Source organism: Rana temporaria, chromosome 7 (assembly GCF_905171775.1).
Source record: "Rana temporaria chromosome 7, aRanTem1.1, whole genome shotgun sequence".
NCBI lineage: Eukaryota > Metazoa > Chordata > Amphibia > Anura > Ranidae > Rana > Rana temporaria.
The window spans coordinates 170,224,998-170,247,136 of record NC_053495.1 but is presented as its reverse complement, the minus strand read 5'-3'; the positions used below and the strand labels follow the sequence as shown (position 1 = coordinate 170,247,136).

Sequence of the window (22,139 nt, the reverse complement as noted above, 5' to 3'; positions counted from 1 at the left end):
TAAAGTGAAGTTTCTCATCAGCCTCTACAAAAAAAATATATGCCTTCTGGTTTTAAAGCTACAACTACTGATATATATGATCTTGGAGCTACAGTAAAAAGACATTCAGTATTCTATTTCTCACAGCTAAAATAATGGCTGTTTGGAAACTCAGAGGGCCAGATTCATGAAAATTTGCGGCGGCGTAACGTATCCCGTTTACGTTACGCCGCCGCAAGTTTCCAGCGTAAGTGCTTGATTCACAAAGCACTTGTGTGTAAACTTTCGGCGGCGTAGCGTAAAGCCGTCCGGCGCAAACCCGCCTAATTCAAATGGGGCGTGTACCATTTAAATTAGGCGCGTTCCCACGCCGAACATTTTGCGCATGCTCAGTTTGGAAATTTCCCACCGTGCTTTGCGCAAAATTACGGCGCCCCGACGTGTTTTTTTTGAACGGCGACGTGCGTAACGTACTTTCGTATTCCTGGACGTCTTACGCAAAAAAAAAATAATAATTTGAAATTCGATGCGGGAACGACGGCCATACTTTAACATGGCTGGTCTAAATCTAAGCCATGAAATAGCAGGCTTAAGTTTGCGACGGGAAAACCCGACTAGCGACGACGTAAGAGAATGCGACGAACGCACGTACCTTCGTGGATCGCCGTAAACAGCTAATTTGCATACCCGACGCTGGAAAACGACGCAAACTCCACCCAGCGGCCGCCGGAGAATTACACCTACGATCCAAAGGCGTACGAAGCCGTACACCTGTCGGATCTATGCCAAAAGCCGTCGTATCTTGGTTAGAGGATTCCAAATCAAGATACAACGCGGCAAATTTGAAAATACGCCGGCGTTTCAGTAGATACGCCGGCGTATTTCTGCTGTGAATCTGGCCCAGAGTACTTAAAGCTGATCTCTATGGAGTGAAATAATACCCCTTTCTATAATACCCAAAGATTAACGTTAAAAAGTTAAAGAAAACTTGTCATGACAGAAATATTGGAGGCTGCCACCGCTGACCTTTACTTCTGAAAATGCTAATTTCTAGGTTGTCATTTTAATGCTACATTTATTAGTGCAGTTAGCTTGATAAACAAGGCCCAATGTAATCCCCATGACTTTTCCTGTATTTCACCTCTGTTTTATCAGAATCTTCATTTCCCAGCAAGTCATCCTCCTCTTCTCTGGATTGCAATCCTTTCTTCTTCCCACTGCTGTCTTCAGGATCTCCGATATTTATAGTAGTGGCATCAGGGTTGGCAGCTAATAAATTGGCTGCATCATCAAACTCTGTCAAGCAGTACAAAAGAAAAAGATCTTTGCAAACCTCATAGCCAATGACATAAATAAAACAGTTACATAAGCAGTTGCAGAGAACATGTTATGTAACGAAAACATGGGCGCCATTGCTGACCAACTTCCGAAAGGGCCAATAGCCTGGCAGTCTTTGTCTTCAATGTCTTCTGAATCAGTACACATATATCAAATGAAACGATAATTCCAGGTATGCATATTTGTTGCAAAACAGTGACCTATAAAGTCACTGGATACATAGAACAGTGAGGCAATTATCTTAAAGCGGGGGTTCACCCTAAAAAAAAAAAAATGTTTTTTGTCTATCATGCCATGCAGCATACTAGCGTCAGCTACAGTATGCATTTATTTTATTTTTTTCCGCTGTACTCACTGTGTAATCCGTTTCAGACTCCCTCGGGGAGTAGGTGTTCCTATCAAGAGGGGAACGTGATTGACGGCCAGCTATGGCGCGTCACGCTTCCCGAAAATAGCCGAAATACGACTTGGCTCTTCACGGCGCCTGCGCAGTCAGCTCCTAGTCTGTGCGCAGGCGCCGTATAGCGCCGTGAAGAGCCGAGACCTACGCCGGCTATTTTCGGGAAGCGTGACGCGCCATAGCCGGCCGTCAATCATGTTCCCCTCTTGATAGGAACGCCTATTCCCCGCGGGTGTCTAAAACGAAACTATTGGATAACACAGTGAGTACAGAGCAAAAAAAATAAAATAAAGGCATACTGTAGCTGACGCTAGTATGCTGCATGGCATAGTAGAAAGTCGTTTTTTAGGGTGAACCTCCGCTTTGATTACAAGGTCAATAATAGGAACCACTATATTTCTATTTTGCCATACTTCTGTGGTGCACTTTTGTCAACAGGGCAAACTGCTGATCTGTCAGGGAGCAAAAGGAGAGATCTTTGTGTTTCAGCCAAGCTAAAACACAATTGGCCAGATTCACGTACGGCGGCTTAAAGTATGTAATTTACGTTACGCCGCCGCAAGTTAGAGAGGCAAGTGCTGTATTCACAAACTTGGCGTCCCAAGTTACGGCGGCGTATCGTAAATGTGCCGGCATAAGCGCGCCTAATTCAAATTAGGAAGAGGTGGGCGTGTTTTATGTTAATAAGGCATGACCCCATGTAATTGACGTTTTGAACGTACAGCGCATGCGCCGTCCGTGGACGTAACCCAGTGCGCATGCTCCAAATTACGCTGCAAAGACTCATTGGTTTCGACGTGAACGTAAATTACGGCCAGCCCCATTCACGGACGACTTACGCAAACGACGTAAAAATTTAAAAATTTGACGCGGTTCCGACGTCCATACTTAACATTGGCTGCGCCATCTTTTTGGTGGTTTATCTTTACGCCTGAAAACGCCTTACGTAAACGGCGTATCTTTACTGCGACGGGCGAGTGTACGTTCGTGAATAGGCGTATCTCGCTGATTTACATATTCTAGGCGTAAATCAGCGTACACGCCCCTAGCGGCCGGCGGAACTAGACAGCTAAGATACGACGGCGTAGGAAGACTTACGCCGCTCGTATCTTAGCAACATTTAAGCGTATCTCAGTTTGAGCATACGCTTAAATGTAGGCTGGTGCGGATCCAGAGTTACGACGGCGTATCTACTGATACGCCGGCGTAACTATACCTGAATCTGGCTAAATCTCTCTTTTCCTCCAGTGCATCTGTCCCCCATAGAGTTAGAAATCACCTCCCAGGCACATACTTACCCCCTTGATTGCCCCTGGTGTTAACCCCTTCAATGCCAGTTTCATATACAGTGACAGTACATTTTTTTTTAGCACTGATCACTGTATTGGTGTCACTGGTCCCCAAAAAGTGTCAGAGTCCCGAAAAAAAAAAAAACGCTGATCACCGCCGTTGCCAGTAAAAACAATAATAAAATAAAAATGTCCCTAAATCTATCCCATAGTTTTTTGACGCTATAACTTTTGCAAAAATCAATCAATATACGCTTAATGGGTTTTTATTGTACCAAAAATATGTAGCAGAATACATATTGGCCTAAATTGGATGAAGAAATTCGATTTTTTTTTTTATTGGGAATGTTTTATAGCAGAAAGTAAAAAATATTGTTTATAGATTATTCAAAATTGTCGGTCTTTTTTTGTTTACAGCACAAAAAAAACTGCAGAGGTGATCAAATACCATCAAAAGAAAGTTCTATTTGTGAGGGGAAAAAAAGAAGGACATCAATTTTATTTGGGTTCAACGTCACAAAACTGCAGAGGTGATCAAATACCACCAAACGAAAGCTCTATTTATGAAAAAAAAAAAAAAAAAGAAGGACATCATTCTTATTTGGGTACAACTTTGCATGACCGTGCAATTTTCAGTTAAAGTAACGTAGTTCTGTATCGCAAAAGATGGCCTGGTCAGGAAGTGGGTAAAACCTTCCAGAGCTGAAGTGGTTAAAGTATATGCAGTAAAAATAGGATTTTTATAACAGCTTACCTGTAAAATCCTTTTCTTGGAGTACATCACGGGACACAGAGTCTTAATCATTACTATCTGGGTTATATTCCACCATCAGGTGCTGGACACTGGTGTAATCAATTAGAACAGGAAGTTCCCTCCCTATATAACCCCTCCCATACTGGGAGCACCTCAGTTTTTGTCCCAAGCAATAAGTGTCCCAATATCCCCAAACAAGAGGGGTGGGGACTCTGTGTCCCGTGATGTACTCCAAGAAAAGGATTTTACAGGTAAGCTGTTATAAAAATCCTATTTTCTTTATCGTACATCACGGGACACAGAGTCTTAATCATTACTATCTGGGATGTCCTAAAGCAATGCTTACTGAGGGGAGGGAGACACCAACAATGCAGACTGCCATCAGACACAAGGAATTCTAATGCTGCCTGCCGCATATTGTGCCAACAAAAAAAGGCTGCATCCTCCTGCCGTCTTATGTTCACTTGATAGGATTTAGTGAACGTAAGCACAAACGACCAAGTTGCAGGTCTGGCAAATCTGAGTCATAAAGGCTTGGTAATGCACCCTGCATGAAGTGCTTACTATCCTGGAAGGGTGTACCCCAAAAAGAAACAGGGGGAAGCCCTCTCTATAAACCACAAGCCTGAATAATAACCTGATGAATCAACATTTGACAATAGTTGATTTAGACGCTGCCTGCCCCTTGCTGGGGCCTCCTGGTAGCGCACCAACATCAGTCTTCCGTATCCGAGCAGCCGCTTCGGATAGGTCTTGACCTCTCTTACTATAACGAGAGAGCGCATAGCCATTTTAATAGCCGATCTGAACACTGCCCGCCCCATCTAGGGGCTTTCTGGCAACAAAACGTTAGGTTTCTATATCTGAAGCCTTCAGATAGATCTTTAGCTGCTCTTATCTTTATTAAGAGAAAGCAATAACCTCTCCTTCCGCGGATCAAGGTCCTGAAAAAAAGGAAAAGGAAGGCAAGAATATCTTAATTCAAGTGAACACTGGATCCTTCTAGCCAATAAGGTTGGGTGAGTATTTAACATCACCCTTCTTGTACAAATAATTAAGTATGGCTCTATACAAAGAAAGTTGCCAATACTCTCTTGCGGAGGCAGCCGCAACCAAGAACACCAATTCCCTCTTTAGAAGGATAAAGGGAAATATCTATGGTGCATCAGCCCAAGGTGCTGACTCTGTAAGCCAGCATACTGGATCCAATCCTCCGAGCACAAGGCCGCCTTAACTGGCGGACTTATACCTGTCACCCCTTGTATAACGGCCCAGATCAAGAGTGTGCCGAGATCGGACCCTTGATGGAACTTAAGGCCAGCTCCATCTCTTTTCCAATGTAGAAAGGTAAGAATTTTACCTATGACCTACTACCAAGGATTCCACCCCTTGGTTTCACACCAGGAATATGGGTCTTCCATATCCTAGGATATCAGGTCCTGGAGGCCAGCTGTCCTGTATGAATCAAGGTAACTGCCGCTGATTCTGTACGCCCCGATCCTCAAGAATGCAGGCTATAACAGCCAGACCATTAATACCCATGTATGCAAGACAGGATGTAACCCTGCAAAGCAGGCCTGGACAAGCTGTAAGAGACCCTGGGTCCTCTACGATCAGTTCTGCTGTCCCTGCGCAGTAAGGTTGTATGGGCTATGCTGGAGCAATTAAGCCAGCTTCCGTTCTCTTCTGATGTAGCATGGAAGCCACGAAGTTTGCGGCCCTGGGGGGAGATAACTCATAAACCAGCGACAACTGGGCCCCCAGGGTCACTAAAAAATCTGTCCCGCATGCGGGTGGATCCTTTGGCCTTGACACAAAGTTGTTCCACCTCTTGTTGAACCTGGACGTCAACACCCTTTATGTGCAGGGTAACGTTTCTGTGACATTTGGTCAGAAAAAAATCGGGGTGTAGAGGCCAATCTCCCGGACCCGATTGTTGATGGCTCCAGCGAATCGCCTGCCAATCTAGCATTCCATGAAATGACAATTGACAATATGCAAGGCACAAGCTCTTCTCTGGTAACCAAAGTAAACCACTAGAGAGGCATAGTCATATTGTATTCAGACAGAGCAACCCTGTAACCTAAACGTTCAGGTCCTTAAGCCGGATGCTCCATCCGTAGCTCTAGAAAGCTAGCAGATAAGGCTCCCTAGGAGCTTGACCACCTTCCCTGTGCCGTGGTCTCTTCCAGGCCTGGATTCTATCCCTAGAGGCCAGTCCTCGCAACCTGCTCCCAGGTAACGGGTATGAAGGATATTCCCTTCTGCCAATCATTCAGTTAAGAACCCTAAACTGAAATTCCAGCATATCCCTGGGACAAGACTCCTAGGATAATGCTAAGTTAGGATCCACTCGTTCCAGGCCGACAGAGCAAAGTTTATATCAGCCTTGAATAAAACTGAGCATAGGGAACTGTGTTTGAATAAAGACAGCATATTCCCTCTAGACTGGGATCCCAACCCAGGAGTTCCAGATAATTAATCATGCTGGACTCCCCTAGGCCCAACCATGCTGCTGACTGATCTGTCAGCACGAGTTTGCCTCGGAAAGACATTACTGCTAAACTGTGGGCCTTTAGCCCTGCTAGAGGCGGGCCCTAGCAGCCTTGTAAATAAACACACCTGCAAATAGCTCCCCCTATGTGCATGTGGCAACCTTTAAAGCCATATGCCTCTATGGAAGCGTGTGTTCATAGAAGCTTGAGTTCATAAGAATATGTTTTCCGCAAATACACAAAAAAGGGGGCGTGCTGTATACACGCATGCATATAGCATGTGAGCTATGAACAAGCATCCTGCAAGCAAGTATGCGCCTATGTAAGGCCAAGGAATCCTGTATAATTAAGGAAACCTAATTATAATGCCTCCTAAGTCAAACTCTAGGCAACATGCATTCTTATGCGATTCAGCAAATTTTCATGCGATCCAACATCTATGCATCTTAAGCACTCCTGTGCGGACAAGTACCCTTGTGGGACCAAGGATTCTTGTATGATCGAGCACCACTGTGCGATCCAGCAATTTTATGCAATTAAGCCTTTTAATGCGATTTTTGGCATTTTTGCGGACACAACCTCTCTGTGTGACCAAATATGCCTGAGTAATCCAGGACTCGGGTGATCAGATAACCATGTGTGAACCCGCATCTTTATGCACTCCAGCATCTTTATGCGATTTCAGACCTTTTTGTGGAAAAAAGCCTCTCTGTGTGACCAAATATCCTTGGGTAATCAAGGATTGTGGTTTGTCAGGTAAACCTGTGCGATTCCGCATTTCTATGCACTCCAGCATCTTTATGCGATTTCAGGCACACCTGTATAAAACAAGCCTCTCCGTACGACCAAATATCCTTGGATAATCAAGGACTCGGGTTATCAGATAACCATGTGTGATGTCGCATCCTTAAGCCTTTAAGCATTTCCATGCGATTTTAGACATGCCTATGGAAACAAGTCTCTCTGTGTGACCTAAATACCCTTGGGTAATCAAGGACCTGGCTTAACAGGTAACCATGTGTGATCCCGCATCTTTATGCACTTAAGCATTTTCATGCGATTTTAGGCATTCCTGTGGAAACAAGCCTCTCTGTTTGACCTAAATAACTTTGGGTAATCAAGGACCTGGTTTATCAGGTAACCATGTGTGCTCCCGCATCTTTATGCACTTAAGCATCTTTATGCGATTTTAGGCATTCCTGTGGAAACAAGCCTCTCTGTGTGACCTAAATAACCTTGGGTAATCAAGGACCTGGGTTATCAAGTAACCATGTGAGATCCCGCATCTTTATGCACTTAAGCATTTTTATGCGATTTTAGGCACTTTGCTGTGATTAAACACTCTTATGTGAACATATAAAATCATACGAACAAAATAACATGTCTCTTTTATGTGATCAACAATAAAACATGCTTTGTTACCGGTTTTTACCCCACATGCATTTTGAACATTCCAAACTCATGCTCTGCAGATGTGCGTCTCCGCAAACCTGCAACGTTAGCCATGTGCACAGCAGCAAATGTGCACCCCCCCTGTTGTGCATTCGGTTAGCCTGAAGCCAACACCAGGATGAGGACTTTAAAGAGACAGAGGCTCTGACCATCTAGGCCAGTGATGGCGAACCCCGGCACCCCAGATGCCCCGGAACCACACCTCCCACGATGCCCACGCACTCTGCAGTGCAGTTGAGCATCATGGGAAATGCAGCCCCAAAACATCCGGGGCGCCAAGGCCCGCCACCACCGATCCAGGCTAAGTGAAGTTATATGCAGCTTGGATCTCTGAAAAGACTGCAGCTGCAACCAGAGCTTTTGGGGCTTCTGATAGTTTTCTCCTCATTAACACCTGTTATCTGTTCTCTGACAGTGAACCTTCATCCTCAGGTCTTTCAATCCCTTGTTTGAGGATTTAGAGCAGGGAAAGGGACACACCCTGTTTTCTGCTTGTGAGGCTGCTGTGAATATAGCAGTTAACCTCTTATAGACCTATACATGCAATGCAACAAAACATATGCAGAGTGCTGCAATGTTGGGGGAGGCTCACGCCTGACAGGGCTGATAGCTAATTACGTGAGCTATCTTAAGTCTCTACAGGGGAGGATAGTATCATGCAAGCATGATAAAAAGGGGCCACCAGATTTAGGTGGTGATACCCCTTCCTACCCCTGAACCCTCTTTTACGGGGAGACAAAAGAGTCCTAAGCAAAAGCAGAGGAACTTTAACCCTGGTGCATCAACAGCTGAACTTAGTCTAGCAAATTATGCTTGCTAACACAGCTAGATGCCGAGTAGGTGTCTTAAATGAATCTGTATCCAATTTCCACAAGGTGCTTACGTGCTCAAGCTACCGTGTCCCCCTGGCTTCTCTGACGTCTGGGCCTTTTGAAGGGGCCGCCCTGCGTCTGCACCATGAGCCGGCACACGTGCGCCAGCGGCAACCACATCGTCCCCCCGCCTTCAAAGCGCGCCCCTCTCACGCACGCGCGCGTAGGGGAATGGTGGAGGCGGGGGGAGAGGGAGATCCCCCAAGGAGCCGTAGAGACTACGAGGGACCCCCCCCATCGTGGCAGAGCCTGAAGCGGAGGTAGTAAGCCGCACCCTAGATCAGCTAACCTTGAGCTTCCGTTTCTGGAAAGCATGGCAAGCGAAACACCCGGAATGTCCTCTTAGGGCCCTTCGTGGAAAACAGATAAGACATACTCATGTAGGGGTACCAACCTCCTGAATGGGAGATCTATGGGTATTACAGCCATCCTGTCTCAACAGACATAGTGGTTTCTTTGCCAAGGCACACATGCATTATAGGCAAGACCCAATAGCCCCTTCAGCGGAGGACTAGGACCCACTAGGGGAGGTATATGGGTGCCAGAGCCATCCTGTCTCAAAAGACTTTGTGGTTAAGTTGCCCATGCATAGAAGCATAAAATAGGCGAGACCCATAATCCCCAATGGAGAACCCACTGTCGGACCAAGTCCCGTAGGTACCTCCGCTTACCTTTCCACGCTGCAGGGTATTGCAAAGCAAGAGGCCCAGCCTTCACCCCTCAACGCGGGCTTCGTCTCAGACCTTCAGGGACTGGGGTCCATAGCAGGTCACCTCTCCCCTGGACCTATATAGCACCCTGGCAACAGAAAAAATATTTGGTCTTTGACATCGACCAATGTACTGGAACCCAGGGTCCAGCTCTCAGAGAGAAGCATTATAGGCAAAACCTCGTTCTTCGTACCGAGGCCCGGGTACCGTCCACTTTGGCTATGAAGCACCTTGGACGGATCCGGATTTTATGGAGGCTTTTTACATCCAGCATGGATCCCTCCAGTGGAGCTCCTCAGAGCACATGTTAATTCGTGACCAACACCTTAGACACTGGTGAAAAAACTGAGGTGCTCCCAGTATGGGAGGGGTTATATAGGGAGGGAACTTCCTGTTCTAATTGATTACACCAGTGTCCAGCACCTGATGGTGGAATATAACCCAGATAGTAATGATTAAGACTCTGTGTCCCGTGATGTACGATAAAGAAATAATCATAGCACCACTGTAGGATGTGTTTAAACGGATTTCGCTACAAAAAAATAAAAAGTTTTATTTGGTTTATAAAAACTGCTACTACTTTTCACCATTACAGCAAAATAGCTTTAAAAAAAAAAAAAAAAAAAAAAAAGGGTCAAGCTATAGATATATAGACCCATATAGATTTGTGCAAGTCTGGCACAGCTCATTCATGCTAGCGGTTGAGGGGTCGACAAAATCCCATGTTGAGTACCGTATATACTCGAGTATAAGCCAAGTTTTTCAACACATTTTTTGGTGCTGAAAATGCCCCCCTCGGCTTATACTCGGGTCACCTTTTTGTGCCTGACCTTCCGGACTTTGGGGACCCGGTACAGGCCGGCCGTAGGTACCCTAGACTTCAGACTTGGCACGCATATAGCACTTCCTCTTCCTCTACAAGTGTGCCCAATTTGTTGGCCGGGGATCACAGATTTTTCAAAATCAGGCACCCCTTCCATAGACTCCCATGTTAAATGGAAATTTCTGCTGTAACTTTGGGGACCCGGTACCAGCCGGCCGTAGGTCCCCTGGACCCAAAACACACATGTAGCCCCAGTTCTCATCTACAAGTGTGCAAAGTCTAGTCATGGACACAGTGAGGCATCGGCACCGTGAGGCCTGCACATGGACACAGTGAGGCATGCACATGGACACAGTGAGGCAAAGTAAGGCACAGTGAGACAAAGTAAGGCACAGTGAGGCATGCAGATGCACACCCTAGGCTTATACTCGAGTCAGTAAGTTTTCCCAGTGTTTTCTGGTAAAATTAGGTGCCTCGGGTCGGCTTATACTCGAGTATATATGGTAATTGTTTTTACTGCCCCCTTTAACTACAGAGGCCGTGGCTTGGAGTGTACACATGCCACACCCATGCTGCTTTCCTTAATGGCCACTGCAGGAAATACACCCCCTGTCAAATTTAGCGAGTGTAGTGCCCGTTGTGATAAAGATAATCAAAACACTAAATGCAACAGACGGAAGATTGGTGTCTTTTCCCGCGTCACTTCCGGTTTTGAAGCAACGCGATTCTTGCCCTCGGCGATGCCCACCGACTCCTGGAAAATGATGACACACATCTACCAGGAGCAGTAGCGAGCAGAGGAGCCGAGGGAAGTGACGCGAGGCGCCGCAGTGAGGAAGGGGAAGATTAAAAGGCACCACATAGCAACAGGGATTAAAAAGTAAAGAAAAAAGAAATTCTCCAAATGTCATTTGTTAGATTATTTGCTGCACAGTAATGAAATGTTTTTTTTGTTTTCTTTTATGAGTGGAACTCCACAAAACTGATTTGAAGCTTAGGATTTACCTTGAAATGTAAGGTCATTGGTGCCTGCCATTCACCCAGTTTGGTGGTATCCAATTAATGCTGAAAAATACACAAAATATCATTTATTAAATCTTACCATCCACTATACATACAGATGATTTAAGAAGAAGTTGCAAATGAGAGACCTCAACCTGACCCACAACCCTACCCAAAAGCTGCAATACTCAATATTACAAAAGATTGCCAGGTACAGAGAACAGAGACTGTCCAGACTAATAAATCGCAAGTAAGTCAAGTAGAAGCCAACATAAATCTATGGATTTCCCCCATAAAGGAGGATATTAAGGAGGGATATGATCACCATGTAAAAATACATAAGCGGTCCATAAATTGAACATGGTGTTAAATTTTAAGTTGCAGGTCGTTAGAGGGGGAAAAAAAGATTTAACCTCCGCATATGGAAAGGCTTCTTCACATTAAGGCGTCTTTTACATGAGTGATCCAATCAAGTCCACCTGTCAGATGGGGTGGTCCTTGCATTTCTAAGGACCAGCGAGTGTAAACAGACCTCCAATACGGTCCGCTAAAAACAAATGTAAGAGGGTGCCTGCTCTCTGCGTAGGTGGATCAGATCAGAGATAGTAGGGTGTGAACAGACTTTACACCAGGGGTGACCAACCAGTGGCCCGGGGGCCACATGTGGCCCGCAGAGCCCTCTGATGTGGCTCACGACCTTCTGCTCTGGGATGGCAAGCCCAGATCGATCGTGGGTTGCCAAATGGCCATCCTAGAGCATCAGTGTTGTGAATGGAGCCAGCAGTAGAGGAAGCAAGCGGCTGCAGAGCAGAGCCGCATAAGCCGATGCTTCCTGTATAGCACCGGCCCCTGTCACAATCAGAGTGATACCAAATGCACTCTTCCTGGGACAGCAACAGCCGGTGATGCCTAAATAGAAAAATGTTATTAAAGGGAAGTTTGTTACTAAAATCACAGTGTATATATGGGCATACCTGTTCTGCAGAGGTTACTGGGCTGCTTTCATACTGATCTGCAGGGTTAGATGCACTGTGCCATAGGCTTCTGTTACTGCCTGCAGGTTTGGTGCACTTTCAGAAAGTGCACTACACCTGCAGGATATAATAGAGGTCTATGGCAAAGTGCAGCTAACCCTGCAGGAAAGCCGCAGGTGCACTGCGCTGCATCCACAGTGTGGGTAAACCACAGTGCATCATTGTGAAAGCAGCCTTAGGCCCCTTTCACACAATTGGTCTGACCCAATCTGACTCTCCATTCACCTCCATGGAGCAGCAGATGTAAACGGACTTGTGTTCATTTACACCCGCCTACCTCCAAGTCAATTGTGGCCCACGACCGGTTACCAAGTCACTTAAGTGGCCCTCCCTCTTTAAAAGGTAGGGCACCCCTGCTTTACACCAACTGCCCATATTAATATACTGTAGATAAGACTTCTCTATCGCACACATTCCTGGCAAATAAGGCTCATAAAGTGGTGGGTACTGCAGCGATTACCAGCTGGATCCAGGAAACATCAAACAAGTGTACATATTCACCAGCACACCATGGATCAACAATCACCATCCAAAAGGTTTATTGCAGAGAGATTACATCACAGAGACAAGTGCCACGTTTCGGAGCCACGCAGGAGACAGGGGTCCTGCGTGGCTCCGAAACTTTGCACTTGTCTCTGTGATGTGATCTCTCTGCAATAAACCTTTTGGACGGCGATTGTTGATCCATGGTGTGCTGGTGAATATGTACACTTGCCCATAGAGAAAAGCGGGCTCGGTCTGTGTCCACTCTGCATAAACTGAGCAGACACTGACCTATCATCCGCCCACTCTGCTCTGAACAGCAGGGGTTCAGTGGACAGATCCCCTACTTAGCAAATCAGATTTCCCCCGCATGAAAGGGGCCTAGTAGCTGTGACTATACTATACTTCCTCAAGAACTAGTTGTCACCAGCTTAATAGATTTTTTTAAAAATAAATTTTGTGCATTCAGGGAATGCGTCAAGCTCTAACAAGATGTGAACAGTCATAAGTAATTACACCAGGGGTAGGTAATATCCTGATATTCGTTTTATTAGTACGTTTTTTGTATGAAAACGATCGAAAGAGCAAGACTATGCATTCTCAGAAACAAAAGAATACTAAAGGCCCAAACACACGATCAGATATTCCAACAACAATTGTTCGATTGATGTGTTTTGTCGGATAATCCGACCGTCTGTATGCTCCATCGCACAATTGTTGTCGAAATTTCCAACAACAAATGTTAGTTGTGCATGCTCTCAAATTGTCCGACAACAAATGTGTTCCGTCAGATTATCCGATCGTGTGTACACAAATCCATCGGACTAAAACCCAAAAGTACAAACACGCATGCTCCGAACCAATGCTAAACATCAGACAACAATAGCAGAAGTTGCCCAAAGGGTGGCGGTAAAGAGCTGAAAAACCATGAAGTTTGGTGAATGTTGGCTGAAAATGTTCTGCCGTCTGTATGCAGAACAAGTTCACGGACAACGCCCTTCGGACAAAATTCCGTGGATTTGTCCGATGGAAGTCTGAATGTGTGTATGAGGCTTTACAAAACTATTCAACACATTACATCACTTCTGAAGTTGTATTCTGTTGTAAGAAATTTTTCGTATTGCAAGTAACCTCTTCACTTTTGGACATGAAACTAGCATGCCACAACAAAACGGACGTTCGGTCGTCCAAAAATCTAAGCGTGTGTACGAGGCTTTATAGTTGTCCTGTGGACAGATTCTCCCACCTGAGCTGTGGATCTCTGCAGATCCTCCAGAGTTACCATGGGCCTCTTGGCTGCTTCTCCGATTATTGCTCTCCTTGCCCAACCTGTCATTTTAGGTGGATGGACATGTTTTGGTAGGTTTGCAGTTGTGCCATACTCTTTCCATTGTCAGAAGATGGATTGAACAGTGCTTTGTGAGATGTTCAAAGCTTGGAATATTTTTTTTAATAACCTAATCCTGCTTTAAACTTCTCCCTGACCTGTCTGGTGTGTTCCTTGGCCTTCACAATGCTGTTTTTTCACCAAGGTTCTCTAACAAACCTCTGAGGGCTTCACAGAACAGTCGTATCTATACTGAGATTAAATTAGACACAGATGGACTCCATTTACTAATTAGGTGACTCCTGAAGGCAATTGGTTCCACTAGATTTTAGTTAGGGGTATCGCTGTAAAGGGGACCGACTTCAAATGCAAGCCACACTTTTCAGATATTTGTAAAAAAAATTGAAAACCATTTATCAATCCCCTTCCACTTCACAATTATGTGCCACTTTGTGATGGTCGATCTCATAAAATACATTTACATTTTTGGTTGTAACATGACAAAATGTGGAAACTTTCAAGGGATATTCATACTTTTTCAAGGAACTGTATGTGATGAGAACATACAGTATACAAATAATATCCTTTTCATGCCTATGCCTATTTCTGACATTTGTTGCTTACACTTAGAACACCCAAAACACATTATTATATATGTTTAGTAGAGAATCTAGAGAATAAAATGGCGATCGTTGTAATATTTTATGTCACACTGTATTTGCGCAGCAGTCTTTCAAACGCAATTTTTTAGGGGAAAAAAAAACACATGAATTAAAAAAAACTAAACAGTAAAGTTAGCCCAATTTTTTTGTATAATGTGAAAGCTGATGTTACACTGAGTAAATAGATACCTAACATGTCATGCTTTGAAACTGCGCACACTCATGGAATGGCAACAATCTACGGTACTTAAAAATCTCCATAGGCGGGGATTTAAATGTGAGGCGATACCTCACATGTGTGAGTTGAACACTGTTTACATATGAAGATGCGACTTACGTGTGCGTTTTCTTTGCTGCGCCAAATCGCGGGGACGGGCGCTTTAAAATATTCCTTTTTTTTCACCCTCCTTTTTTTTTTATTTTTTACATTGTCACTTTAAAAAAAAGAAAAATGTGATCACTTTTATTGCTGTCACAAAGAATGTAAACATCCCTTGTGACAGTAATAGGTGGTGCTCTATATGGAAGAATGGGGGGTCTAAAAGACCCCAAATGCCTTCTTTGCACATCAAAGTATTCAGATCACCAAAAACTGCGATTCTGAATATTGTAAAAAAATAAAAAAAACAGCGCCTTTGGCAGACGAGTAAACCGGAAGTGACATTGCTTCCGTGTTTAAACAAAGGACACTGGAAGGAAGCCGTTTCTGGCGGAAGTGCCGGATCAAGGATTGGGTCTCCCGGTGGGACGGGAGGCCTAGGAAGGGTGGCGGAAGGGGGGCGACCCCTCCCGCTCCTTCGGATAACAGCCAAGCGGCTTTTAGCCACATCGGTTGCTATCCCTGAAGAGCCAACTGCCCGCACTAAAAAATGGTACCGGGTGATTTATGCAGCTGCAGGCATTATCCCAGTATAAACCCTTAAAGCCAAGGCCGATTATGTGTGCACGGTCGGTGCTAAGGGGTTAAAGACGATATTATCTCAGGTTTGGCTGCAAAAGTAGAAATACACCAAAGCATGCCAGGTGTAGACTTGCCAGGGACATTCCTGTGCCTTGGAGTTTGCCTCTGGGCATGTCGTTGGTTCAGAAAACCGATCAGACTTACAAGGAACGATATAGTTACATAGTTCGGTTGAATAAAAAAAAAAAAAAGTTAATCTACACACACACACCACACTACCATACAATCCCATAATCACAATCCTTCACCCAGGGTTGATCCAGAGGAAGGCAAAAAACCCCAGCAGAGCATGATCCATTTTGCTACAGCAGGGAAAAAAATTCCTTCCTGATCCCCCGAGAGGCAATCGGATTTTCCGGGCAAAATGATATCTCTCTCTGGAGTCCATACCTCTCTTAATACAAGAAAGGACTTTGCTCGCTTTGGAAACTGCAGCTTGGCATTGCATGCCATTATTGAGCTTATGATCAACTAAAACCCCCAGATCCTTCTCCACTACAGATCCCCCCAGTTGTACTCCCCCTAGTATGTATGATGCATGTATATTCTTAGCCCAACTTTACATTGATCAACAATTAACCTAATTTGCTACATAGTCGCCCAATTAAACAGTGCATTTAGGTTGGCTTGTAAGTTGGAGACATCCTGTAAGGATGTTACATAGAAGCAAGGTTGAATAGAGATAATAGTCCATCCAGTTCAACCTGTGTAGATATAAGTGTGTCAGTGTCTATAATTATTTCCCATATCCCTATATGTTTAATTCTTTAACCAGTTCCCGACCCCCGCATGTACATATACGTCCACAATATGGCACGTACAGGCACATGGGCGTACACGTACGTCCTCGCCTATTAGCGGGTGGGGGGTCCGATCGGGACCCCCCCCCGCTACATGCGGAGGTCGGGTCCGCTCGGGGAGCGATCCGGGACCACGGCGCGGCTATTTGTTTATAGCCGCTCCGTCGCGATCGCTCCCCGGAGCTGAAGAACGGGGAGAGCCGTGTGTAAACACGGCTTCCCCGTCCTTCACTATGGCGGCGCATCGATCGCGTCATTCCCTTTATAGGGAAGACACGATCGATGACGTCATTCCTACAGCCACACCCCCAAACAGTTGTAAACACATACTAGGTGCACCCTAACTCCTACAGCGCCACCTGTGGTTAACTCCCAAACTGCAACTGTCATTTTCACAATAAAGAATGCAATTTAAATGCATTTTTTGCTGTGAAAATGACAATGGTCCCAAAAATGTGTCAAAATTGTCCGAAGTGTCCGCCATAATGTCGCAGTCACGAAAAAAATTGCTGATCACCGCCATTAGTAGTAAAAAAAAAAAAAATAATAAAAATGCAATAAAACTATCCCCTATTTTGTAATCACTATAAATTTTGCGCAAACCAATCGATAAACGCTTATTGCGATTTTTTTTACTAAAAATAGGTAGAAGAATACGTATCGGCCTAAACTGAGGAAAAAAAATGTTTTTATATATGTTTTTGGGGGATATTTATTACAGCAAAAAGTAAAAAATATTGCTTTTTTTTCAAAATTGTCGCTCTATTTTTGTTTATAGCGCAAAAACTAAAAACCGCAGATGTGATCAAATACCACCAAAAGAAAGCTCTATTTGTGGGGAAAAAAGGACGCCAATTTTGTTTGGGATCCACGTCGCACGACCGCGCAATTGTCTGTTAAAGCGACGCAGTCCCGAACTGTAAAAACACCTTGGGTCTTTAGGCTGCATATTGGTCCGGGGCTTAAGTGGTTAAGATGAACATCCAAGAGCATTTTAAAAAATTGTGGAGGAGAGTTCTACATCCTTATTGCTCTGACAGTGAAAAACCCCCTGTGCAGTTTAAAGCAGAGGTTCACCCTAAAAAACATGTATATACCATTCCATCCAGCTTTTTTTTTTCGCTGTACATACAGTTGTATAGCTATTTTCCCCCCGGCTTCCGGGTAGTGGCTCCCACGGGAGTGGGCGTTCCTATTCAGAGACTAAGTGATTGACGTGATGACAAAAGCTTCCCCCCGGCGCAGAATGCACGTCACCAGTGTCCGAAAGAAGCCAAACGTCGGTGCGCAGGCGCCGTATAGCGCCGACTTGCAGTTCGGCTTCTTTCGGAAACTGGTGACGTGCATTATGCGCCGGGGGGAAGCTTTTATCATCACATCAATCACTTAGTCTCTGAATAGGAACGCCCACTCCCGCACTTAGTGCTTTTAACTGAGACAAGTACACACTGTAGAGGAATATGCTTTGTTCATACTTGATGTGTGAGGTTTACAACCACTGTAAAAGTAGCGGCCTCACAGTCTGCACATGCACTTTCCTGTTTTGCCGAGCACAGAGTAGGAATGTCCTATTGAGATTACCTTGCACTGCACTCAGTAAAATTAACCAATGGAGGACACTGTAGTGTTTGGTTGTCAGAGGAAGAAACCACTGAGTGTAACAGGGGAAACAGGACAAGGTTTAGGTCTAAAGGATAGCAAAAGCAGTTTTACTTACCCCATCCCCTGCTCCTCCATGCTTCTAGAACAGTCCCTGTAACCCCTTCTTTCCTTTGCTCTGGTGGTCGCAGTTCCTCTGACATTATGGATGCTGAAAAGCAGTCTACCATTGGAGCGTAGGAGAGCAGCAGCAGCTGCTGCAGGACTGTAGAATCAGGTAGGTGAAACTGCTTTACCATTCCCTAGACCTAAGCAAGCATTTAAAACGTGCAGTGCAGGGGCAGCCCCATAGTAAGGGAGGATTTGTACTTTTCCTGGAATTGAGCTGTGAAAGAAAACATTTTTATTAGGGTTGTCCCAATACCACTTTTTTAAGACTGAGTACAAGTACCGATACTTTTTTTCCAAGTACTCGCCGATACCAATTAGCGATACTTTTTTTTTTTTTGTGTGTCATGTGACAATTTGACTCATGCGCACTGATAGGTGGCACTGGTAAGTGACTGGCAGTGATGGCTGGCACTGACTGATGGGCACTGCTAGGTGTTACTTATGGGCACTGATAGATGGCACCGATAGGTGGCTGGCAGTGATGTCTGGCACTGATAGATGGCACTGAAATGCAGCACTGATTGGCAATTGCATAATAAATTACATGAATGATGAGAGGAAAGGAAGGATTATTCAATGCTATATGGCATATAGCATTGCAAAATCCTTCCTTGCCTCTCCTCATTCATGTCATTTAACATTTATCATCTAGTAATTATGTTGCGACGCCCATCTTGGTACACTTTACACTCAGCTGCAGTAAGCCAGCAGCGGACATCTTGTTATACCCAGCCCAAACTATATGTCCAAAAAAAGAGAGTTTGGTCAGGGAGACTTTAAATGAGGCCAATCACTATGTAGAGTAAGCATGTGGGATATAAAACACATTATGGCTTAAATAGGTTCCGACAAAAGAGGGGGGCAGTTTGTTAGGGAATGAGATGTATACCAAAAAGCTGTCTTAGCAAAGAGCATTTTAATAAGATCATGTACAGCATACTGAATGACAAAAAAAAAAATGCATACACAAAATCGTATAAACGCAGAGCATGCTAAAAACCACATATACATATTGACGCCATGGTGCTTGGCATATCGTGGAGTAAAGACAAGTCCTGCACAGCATGAACCACTGAAGGGGCTAGATGGTATTGGAAAATCTTGGAGTAAGACAATATAAAAGACATAAAATCCTCTGTATGGACATCATACATCTATGTAGGACCTATGCGTTTCGATGGGGTATACCAACTCTTCAGGGGCGAATGCAATGGTGAGGTCAATTGCATCACAACGCCCATCTTGGTACACCTTACACTCAGCTGCAGTAAGCCAGCATCAGACATCTTGTTACATATAGCCCATATAGAAAAAATTATATGGTCAAAGGCACCATGAAGAGCTGATATACCCCAACGAAACGCATTGGGCCTACATAGATGCATGATGTCCATACAGATGATTTTATGTCTTTTATATTGTTTTACTCCAATATTTTTCAATACCATCTAGCCCCTTCAGTGGTTCATGTTGTGCAGGACTTGTCTTTGCTCAATGATATACCAAGCACCATGGCATCAATATGTATGTGGTTTTTAGCATGCTCTGCGTTTATGCGATTTTGTGTATGCATTTTTTTGTCATTCAGTATGCTGTACATGATCTTATTAAAATGCTTTTTGGTATACATCTCTCATTTAAAGTCCCTAACAAACTACCTCATCTTGTGTCGGAACCCATATACGCAATACTGTGTTTTATATCCTGCATGCTTACTCTACATAGTGATTGGCCTCATTTAAAGTCCCCCCTGACCAAGCTCTATTTTTCTGTCCAAATTTGGGATGGAAGCCAATTACTCATAGTGCCTTGCAACACATAATTTTTTTATATATGGGCTATACGTAACAAGAGGTCTGCTGCTGGCTTACAGCCGAGTGTAAGGTGTACCACGATGGGCTTCGTGATGTTTACCCTCCAACGGAGACAAGGAACGTCACTTCCTTTACCAAATGTGACGGCTCCGGTCACCGGTTTGGACAGAATATGCGGCAGTGCCCTGCATCCCTGCCCCAGCCAGCTTAACTGTAGTTCTATTGCTGCCCGACCCATCTCCATTCTGGCACCCACTTCCAGTTGCAGGTATCGGATTAGGCATTGGGAGCATTTGTGCAAGTACAAGTACTTGCACAAATGCTTGGTATCGGGACAACCCTAATGTTTATGATCTGATTTACAAAACAGAATGGCTGTAGGGATTGTATAAAGAATACATAAAGACAGTAATTTAAAAACTTACTTAAATGCTACTTGCCTGGCTGTCCCCCCTCTCCCTCAATACTGTGTCGGTCACTGACTCTGGAACCGCATGCAGCTAGTGAAGTCAGAGGGACATCAGAACTTCTATATAGATGCTTCTTTCAGGTCCAAGTATTGAGTTCTTCAGATCAATACCTAAGTAACTGGAATTTTCAAAAGGAGAGTTAGCAGAGAGCAGCTTCCATATGCAGTCAGTGCAGACTTACTTTATAATGCTTCCAATGCCGACCCCCAGAGAATGCTCTCTGAGAGCACCCCAGGTACTTATATAAAACATCTCTAAGGGGTTAGGCCCCCTAGGAAGGGTTAGACCTCCCATCAGGTTTTAACTAATGTCCAGGTTCCCTATTACAAAGATGTTCATCATCACATGAAGAAATTTAAATTTTGTGGTGGCAAATAAAACAGGACTAAAAGCAGAGCCCCCCCCCCCCCCCTTATGCTTACTAAACTGGAAAGCCAATAGACTCACCAATAGGAACACTTTATTCGCTTGACCCTTTTTTACAAGTACTTCTCATCTGGGCTCTGCACCTCCAGTCACCTGTTTCTAAAAAAAGAGCATCATCAGTGGCTGACTTGTTTTTTGTATTCATCACCAGTGCCCACTGAACACCATGAAAATACATACATTTGTCGGGGCTTTTTCATACTCGTGGTGGAGTGTGGTGCCCTCTGAAGAGCAATCGGCACTCAGACCACTTTTCAGAGAGCCTTTGATAGCAAATAAACTGACAGGGGTTATAACCCTCCATTACTATATACAATCTTGAACTGTTATAGTATGTATATATATATATATATATATATATATATATATATATATATATATATATATATATATATATATATACACATATACATACATACATACACACACACACACACACACACACACACACACGCCATATACAACTCTGCATTCACTATATCTGGTCTCCCACAGTACACAGAACACGGAAATGCAATGGTTTTAGTAAATATAAAAACTGCCAAATACCTTTTCTCATCTGCAGTATATTGCAGTCTTTCGACTTCTATCAGTGTTTTGATAAAGCTTGTAGGAGGAGTTTTATTTCTCCTTTGACTGTCCTATGAGGCTGCAGGACCCCTGACTCTCTGTCTGGACAGTGCTGATTGGCCGTGTGCTCATCATCACATGCACCCCCCCCCCCCCTGGAAAACTAAGCATGGGCAGCTTGTCCCCTCACCTCTGTTCTACCAGGAGATGAATTGGGGACCGTGGAAGCAGGGGAGGATCAGGGAAGACAGGATCAAACAGACTTTTTACACAATGGAGGATTAACCCCTTAGGTTCCACAGTGAGTATAACAAGCGTGCTTTCCTGGATATATACAGACTGATTGTGGGTTTAGTAACACTTTAATGCAAGGACCCAGGACTACCAGTACCTTTCATATTCTATTATTATGCACACAGCTCCTGAGCATGTCTGTACAATGAATCAGCGCTGTCACTGAGTCGCTGTATACAATATACTGGAAGGTGGTAGCAGCAGCCGAACAGAGGCGCTCTCCCACCATGTGCCCTGTACACCCGGGAGAAGGCGGGGGGCTCTGTGCCAGGCCTGGGTTGGGTTGGAGGGAGCATACATTTACTTACAGCTCGGATCACGTCACCATTCAAGCTCCAGTTGTTGCCGGAAGTCGAAGCAGAACTCACGTGACAATCTGCGACCAATGGAGGCGCCGGGGTCCTGAGACCACGC

General features: G+C 44.6%; 1 protein-coding gene across 5 annotated transcripts in view; it reads right to left on the bottom strand.

The window, feature by feature from the left end:
* Nucleotides 1-22,139, bottom strand: part of YIPF1 (Yip1 domain family member 1) — a 40,424-nt gene extending 18,285 nt beyond the window's left edge. The window contains exons 1-5 of one of the 5 annotated variants that reach the window (XM_040360445.1): nt 22,034-22,136; nt 20,883-20,960; nt 20,391-20,553; nt 11,118-11,177; nt 1,121-1,275 (exon numbers count right to left, since the gene is read on the bottom strand). In XM_040360445.1, the coding sequence (XP_040216379.1) occupies nt 1,121-1,275; nt 11,118-11,148 (186 nt within the window). In that variant the 5' untranslated portion in view covers nt 11,149-11,177; nt 20,391-20,553; nt 20,883-20,960; nt 22,034-22,136. Of the gene's footprint in view, nt 1-1,120; nt 1,276-11,117; nt 11,178-20,390; nt 20,554-20,882; nt 20,961-22,033 lie in introns of all 5 variants that reach the window. The other 4 variants (XM_040360447.1, XM_040360444.1, XM_040360446.1 and 1 more) reach the window with 4 other exon arrangements.